Raw genomic sequence first — 7,670 nt, 5'->3', positions numbered from 1 at the left:
CGTATTTGTCACTGGGCAGTGGACACGACTGACTGCGAGTCTGGTGGCAGTCTGCAGCAGACTGCAGCGCACTACCGTCCATGGATGGATGGATGGAATGGATGCCACACAAGTGACAACCACACGCGCACCACCACCAATCCACCATGGCACCACCTCGTTCGAGGACAACCCAACCAGCTGCGAGGCACAGAGAGGAAGGAACACGTTGCCGCACGGTTTCACTGGCCTCTCCTGGTTCGGCTCCCTCAAATTCCAAAATCGCATTGCATTTTGCAGCTCCAGAGACCAGAAAACAACAACGAACAAGTCGATGAACGGAACGGAATGGAAGAAGCAGCTTCGGAGACGATTAACTCTCGCTCACCTCTGGGGTCCTGGATCTTTGTTGTGTTTTTACAATAGAGTCATAAATAAAGAAGAAATAAAGAAAGAATACGGAAGGAGTTGGCAAAAACGCCCTCGTGAGGTCCCGTAATTACAGCTGGCTATACCCCGACGATCCAACGGTACAGGGCCACGAACCCGGGCTCCTCCTCGTCCGGCGCGCGGTGCATCGCCGCCTCGGGGTCCCACCGCCACGAGTCGTCGGGCCGGTGGCTCTGGCTCTGGCTGCGGCTGTGGTGGCCGTGGCCCTGGCTCCACCGCGCGCTCTGGTGCCCCTGGCTCCACCGCGCGCTCCACCGCCCGGAGAGGGACGATGCCGAGGAGGCGAGGCGGTCGACGTACTCGCGCAGCCACCCGCGGGACCCCGCCGCCTCCGCCAGCGCCTCGCCGGGGGTCGCCGGCGCGGCCTCGTGGGTCGCCGACTTGGCCGCCGCCGACACCGCGGGGCGGGTGATGCGGGACACCACGGCCTCCACCTCCTCGTCGACGCGGTAGTCGAAGGAGCCGAGCGAGTAGGTGCGGCGGTCGTCGCCCGCGGCGGAGGAGCGGCGGTTGCTCACGCTGCCGATCTCCACGCGGAAGCTCCTCGAGTTGCTGTTGCTGCTGCCGACCCGCGCGTCGAGCGGCTCCTGCGCGCCCGGCCCCGCGGCGGCGGGCGCCGCGGTGGGGAGCGGCGGGTGCGGGAGCGAGACGGCGGCGCGGCAGAGCGGGCACGACGGGGTGGTGCGGAGCCAGGCGTCGATGCAGGCGGCGTGGAACGCGTGGCGGCACGCCGGGAGCAGCCGCAGCTCGGCGTCGGGGGAGAAGGGCGAGAGGCAGACGGCGCAGTCCGGGGAGCTCTTGGGCAGCGCCGCCAGCGCCGACGCCATGGTGAACAGCGGCAGCGACGCGATCAGCCGCTCCTTCTCGTCGTCCACCGCCGCCTCCGCGGGATGCGCCTCCTCCGGCCCCACCGCCGCGGCGCTCCTCCTCGCGGACCCCGCCCCCACCTCCTCCGCCTCCGCCCCGGACGCGCGGCGCGCCCTGGCCGGGAACGGGCTCGGGGACGGGTGCGACGACGCGCGGGCGAGGCAGCGGAGGAGGAAGTGGATCGACACGGAGGCGCAGAAGACGAACGCCAGCAGCGCGGCGATGATGAGCAGCGAGGGGGAGAGGTTGAGCGACGGCGACGACGAGGACGGCGGGGGCGGCGACGGCAATGACGGCGGGAGGGTGGCCGCGAACGGGTCGCCGGCGGCGGGCGGCGAGAGGGCGTCCATGACCATGAGGGCCGGGGGAGCAGCCGCAGCCCACGAGACTCGAGCGGGGGGTGGGGTGTTTATGGCGGCCTGCTGCGTGTGTGGCCTCGCGCCTTTTATTTATGGGTTTTGGAGTGCGTGGTGGCGTTGTGGACGGGGGCCAGCAGCCGCTGCAGCAGCCATAGGTGGAAACGGGACACGAAGCTCTACTACTAGTAGTAATGGAATCGGTAGTAGATCGCAGCCTGGGGTGGCTGTGGCTCACAGGAATCAGAGGATGTGACACGTTTTTCTCTTTCAGTTTCTCCTCTACAAGATTTCGTTGCTGATCTGGGGTTTGTGCTGGTGACTTGCCTTGGTTAATTAATAATCTCTTCTCTCTTTTGGGGTGTGAGTGTGAGGTGTAGCAAAATTGCTCAAGTAAGGTCAACCGGCTGTAGTTTAGTCGATGACTCAACTCAACCAATGGCTCTTGTTAATTCGCAATTCATCAAGTCAAACGAACTTTCTTGGTGCCGGTTGTTGTAATTTCCAGGGGATTGTGGCCTGCTCTACGTTTTTCTTTCAAACTTACTTGGCCGATCTGGTCACGGAAGTGTTTTTCTACGATGTGCGCGGCCACGGTTTTCCGAATACCCATCATACCGAGACCGATCGTGCGAAATTGCACCGTCTTTGCGAAATAATATCATTGTATAACAGTATGCTTATAGATTTTGAATAAGTTTTTTCGTGTGGTCAGACCATCCCCATGCAATTTCGAGAAAATGGTTCTTATGACTCGGTAAAAGATTTGTATATATACACCACATCCAATTAGGCAACATGACACAGTTGCCAAGTCTACAACATCATCTTCACTAAAGTAACCTTGAAAAAGAAGAGCGACCCCTATGATTTTCCATCAACGTAAAGGATAGTATTTACCGCCAGTATATTAGGGCTCCATAGCCCTTGAAATGAAGTCTCGAGATAAGTTAATGCAAGAACTTTGATCATTTGCCAAAGTAGCCATCCCTACACAGCGCACACTTGACAATGAATTGGCAGCTTGTCCTGCAAAGTAACGGATCAATCACTATCTAGTATCTATCATCATCCATGGCAAGCAAAGTGTCACAGTTCACAACACCGAAAAAATGTGAATGGCTCGGAAAGATGAAGATAACAGAACAGCAATAGGACACCAGCAAAAAAAAGAACATGCTTCAACTCAGCTTTAATTCCTTTGGATGAATGCCTTGATGTCTCGTGGAGCGTGGAGGTAAGAATGGAGCATGCCTACTGGTAGGTAGCACAGGTTGCAACTAGTACCTGGTTTCTATTCGACTCAACATCTAGTCTAGCTACTATTCTCAGTCCAAATACCCGGGGGACGACGTCTTCCTCGTCATGCATCCTGTTTTTCCTTTTTGCTAAGCAGCTCTCTGGTATAGCATTAGATTCCAGCGCACCTTCTTAATTCTGATAATGTTCTCTAAAGAATCCCTTCTGATAATGTTCAGTTGTTGACTATCAGCAACTGAGCCGTGTGGGCAGAGAAAAGAACCTTATTATGTAGTTTTTGGGGTCTACAACCAATCAGCTTTTGGATCAGACACAAGTTTTTGGGGTCTACAACCAATCAGCTTTTGGATGACACAATCTATGGGGCTTACTTGGGAAGCTGCATGCACCTCAAAAGGGCCCGAGCCAGGCTCAGCCAGGGGGTGCTTCAGGAAGAAGCTGCTCATGGCCTTTCCGATCATGCGCAGCACTGTGCTATGCCCAACAGGCCGCGGTCGCGATCTAGAATAACAGCACCGACAAGAGATCGGTTGAGGCGGAATTAATTCCATCAAATCAGCCATGAATTCGCATCAGATCACTAGCGGCAGCAGTGCCTAATACAAGCTAGCTACTGTACTGTGTGGTAAAACCCTAGCCAGCGATCGAGACCTCTACGGATCAACGAGGTGTGTTTGCTCGCGGTTGAATTGATTAATCCATGAGATTAACCTGGTTGGTCAGAGAAAACTAGCACGGTGACCCGCGCAAATAGCGCAGCAGCTAATTTTATTATTTTTCAAAAAAATAATATTATTACTGTTGTTTTGTCTAAATTGTCCAGATTGAGGTGTGATCTTTTTTTCTTGTCACCACATTATGTGTTGTGCATTATGAGTTCACACTAAAAGAGAAAATAAAGAAATATATTTTAATTTTAATCAAAGAGTCTTTTTTTGAAAAGGTAATCAGAGAGTCTTAGCTGTGGTATTAGATTATGCTTAGATCTTAAGAAGAAGATATGGCCGAGTTAACAATTTTTATATTACATGTTTTATTGCTAAGAGGGGTTGGCATATCAAAGCATTTAGTGAAAATAATTAAATTATTCATACAATGGTTGCAGTTTGAATTACTAACTAAAATTTTATAGTCTTATTGTGGAAAGATGGACATGGCCATCAAAATTTCAAGTTCATAAGTCATTGGCTTCTATTGTAATGACCACCCCATGTCTAAAATCTTGCTTCTTTCGAATCCTATACTTACGACCTTTTTAATTTATCGTATGGCTGCAACAGGAAACTATATCCAATCTCCATATATAATGATCAGCAGGGTGTTCTCTCTCCTCCAATGCGCAGTTTCTTTTTGCAGTATGAAGGACAACAATTGTGCCCCTGTTGCCACGCCTTCATGCATATTTTTGCACCATATATTCCCCTAGGTGGCTGGTGGCATGAATTGATATGGCGTCTACGAAAACTTCGTTTCCATGGCAACTACCACGGTTGCCCACACACTATTTTTTTTGTTGTTGTTACTGGTCGGCTGATGTTCCAATAGGTGTCTAGACAGCATGTATGTGAGCCTTGTCACTTGATATGAACCCACCAAGCCACGGTCTGCTGTGAGATCTTTATAAACATGGGATGAAAACAAATTAAAGTTACAGAGAAACTTTTTTCTGGTCAGATGAGATTTAAGAGTTCTATTTAGTTCATCACAAATCTATTCTTGTCCTTACTCCTTTGACCAAAAGTTTGCCACGACAACCGCGCTGATTAATCTCTCTGCTCTTGACCTTCCAAAGTCTGCTTTTATCTACTCAGAATGCCAAATGAATCATTCGTGTTGCTTGCTCTCGCCCTGGCCACAAAACAGATCCTCGAACTACTTGTGGACATTCCTATGTCTAGGAATGCCAAAATTAAAGCTACCAGTATGACGACGACCGAAGAGATGTCGTCTGAGCTTTCCAAAGCACCGAGCAAGTAACCATCCTAGTTTGCGGTTGCAAGCTTGACGATGATCAAAACAAAAGGTATGTCACCAATATCTGAGTGTAAGTGCTATCACCACCAATCAAGCACCATACATGCTGCAGCAGTCGTGTGCATCTCTTGTTCTAGTATGTCAGTTTGGTATTGGCATAGTACATTTATCACAGAACATTGACCGACGCATATAATCAGCTCGGATGCGTTGAACTCCACCAGCTCAATCTGACAATCTCGCTCCCTCTCCTCGCATCTTATCCCATTATAATTTTCTTATTTTTAAAATTTGAAATTAGCTATTTATTAATTATATTTGATATGGATTTTTTGGCCAACTATTAATTACCTTATTTTTTAATTCCGAATTTAACTATTTAGTAATTGTATTGAGCATGGACTCTTGGGTCATGTTATAATTTCTTTATTTTTATATTCCAAAATTAGCTATTTATTAATTATATCTGATATGGACTCTTTGACCGACTATTAATTTTCTTAGCTTTTTAATTTCGAATTTAACTATTTAGTAATTGCATTGGACATGGACTCTTCTGTCATGTTCTAATTTCTTTATTTTTAAATTTCGAAATTAGCTATTTAATAATTATATTTGATATGGATTCTTGAGTTTTTTAGACTGTTAGATCTTCATAAATTCAATGGTGCAAATCCTTCTTTTTTTTAGATTAACGTGAGAATTTTTAGATTTTCTCGATGAACGTGGTGGCTTTTTTTAACACTATTATATTAAAATAATAGATAGCGTACTTGCAAATACGTTTCGGTAACTTGTGTGTGTGTGTCGGGTTTGCGAGATTAAACAGGGTTACTATAGGGAGCAATGCCGTCAGATCGATCGAGCAGAAGTACTCTGAGCAATGTAATGCCCCTGCTGGTACGCTCTCGGTACGTGCCATGCTGGTACATCTCGTCCATGAGAATTTATGAACTCCATCAGACACGTATCAACCTCGTGGGCCCCTTGGTTTGACTGCACTCATGGCCTATACTATGAGGATTTACAAGTAAACTAGGGCCCGTTTAGTTTGTGAAAAGTTATTGATTTTGATACTGTAGCACATTTCGTTATTATTTGATAAATAATGTTTAATTATAGACTAATTAGATTTAAAAAATTCATCTCGTGCTAATCAATTAGAGTGTATAATTAATTATTTTTTAACTGCATTCAATGGTTCATGCATGTGTCCGAATATTTGATGTGATGGGGTACTGTAAAAAAAGTATGCTGGAGTACCTCTGCCTGTCTTTTTTTTGTTGTTGAAGAAATATCCTTGGTGACTTGGTGTTGTAAATGTAAGAGCCCACATAATTAATTTTAAAAAAATTCTCAATTATTTAGCTCGGTCGATAAGTTATATCGTGTCGAGGTGGCATCCCTATGTTGACAACCAATCTGTCAGATATGATACCAGCTAGCTACCTCGATAATTTTGCATTGACTAAACAATCCACTCGCAATCGTTAAGAATGATTTGGAGACATGTTGGAATTTGACTTGGAATTGTTTAGCCATTTTTCCTAATTCTCCTGCACATGCATAGAGCGGTTGTTGGGGGTAGGAGTGTCGTGCAGCTAGAAATAATAATGCGCCGGTAAAACCTGTAAGGTACTACTACTGGCTACTACTGAGCAGCGAGCACAGGAAATCATCTCTGCAATACTGTATCACGTACGGATAACTCCACGACCGATTAATCAGGAATAGGGTGTGGAATTATTTTTAGCATCCAGCAAGCACAGCGAGATATGCTGTCTCCTCATGTCCTCATCACTTAATTGCCTCACATGCATGCACTTCGACGAGCGCATGTAAATGCATGCCAATGTGTGTGACGCAAATATTTGTATCGGATAGATTGCATAAATTAATACTGTTCGTATAGTATCTGCAAAGCGCGTCGGCAGGATTCATTGGTGCTGTGTAATACCAATACTTGAGTGGAAGTTGTTGAACGTGCCATGTTCCATTCTCATTAATTAATCAATCGCAGCGTATCTGTTTGGAGGGTTATTTTCCCCCACAGAATGAACAGGAATTCTTCTTTTTGCGAAGAATTAATGAGCAGGAGATATAGTACACTGGTGAAAAAAAACAGATTATAAGATGAGCACCTGCCTAAAGCTAGCACAGTGAGTCAGAAGGTACACACTCATAGCTATACTACTACATTTGTTCCAAATCATAATTCGTTTGACTTTTTTAACTTTAATTTTGACTACTTATTTTATTAAAAAAATTATGCAAAAATAGTAAAATTTAAGTTATTTTTGAAAAACTTTTATTAATAAAGCAAACCACAACGACAAATTTTTTAATAGGATGAGTAGTCAAAATTGAGGTAAAAAAAGTCAAACAATTTATAATATACTGACCTCTATGCTATCTCATTCACCGTACAATTAGAGGGTCGCACAATAAATTTGAAATCCTTTTGAGATTATGTTTATTGTCACCACAAGCTGTCGAGTAGCAATTTTTATATTTTTTAGAAAATAAAAATGCTTGAAACCTTCTTATGAGTGGACTTATTGTGAAATATACTTTTTTTCCCTTTTTGAACTGGGTCGAGTTGTCTCGCCAGATCCACCAGTACTTTTCCCACTATTGGTGGGATTCGATCGACCACTTAGCATCTGATGGATACAGCCAGCATCGCCCAGAGTCGTCACGCGTCTGGAACATCATGCTAACTTTACAAGGGTCCCAACACATGGATAAACCTCATGCTGTTCCAACAATTGTTGGAGTTCATGT

At 46.0% G+C, this 7,670-nt stretch overlaps 1 protein-coding gene across 1 annotated transcript; it reads right to left on the bottom strand.

Annotated features, from left to right (window-relative positions):
- Window positions 1-253: 253 nt before the first annotated feature.
- On the bottom strand, window positions 254-1,953 carry LOC120712992 (E3 ubiquitin-protein ligase ATL4-like). The gene has a single exon (XM_039998948.1). The coding sequence runs from the start codon at window positions 1,650-1,652 to the stop codon at window positions 489-491; it is 1,164 nt and encodes a 387-aa protein (XP_039854882.1). The 5' UTR covers window positions 1,653-1,953; the 3' UTR covers window positions 254-488.
- Between the last annotated feature and the right edge of the window lie 5,717 nt (window positions 1,954-7,670).

The sequence above is a fragment of the Panicum virgatum genome, chromosome 1K (assembly GCF_016808335.1).
Source record: "Panicum virgatum strain AP13 chromosome 1K, P.virgatum_v5, whole genome shotgun sequence".
Classification (NCBI taxonomy): Eukaryota; Viridiplantae; Streptophyta; class Magnoliopsida; order Poales; family Poaceae; genus Panicum; species Panicum virgatum.
This window is presented reverse-complemented; position numbering and strand designations above follow the sequence as displayed.

What these genes read in the sequence shown, in the direction of transcription:
- LOC120712992 (XM_039998948.1), bottom strand. Translation starts at nt 1,652, where the DNA reads ATGGTCATGGACGCCCTCTCGCCGCCCGCCGCCGGCGACCCGTTCGCG.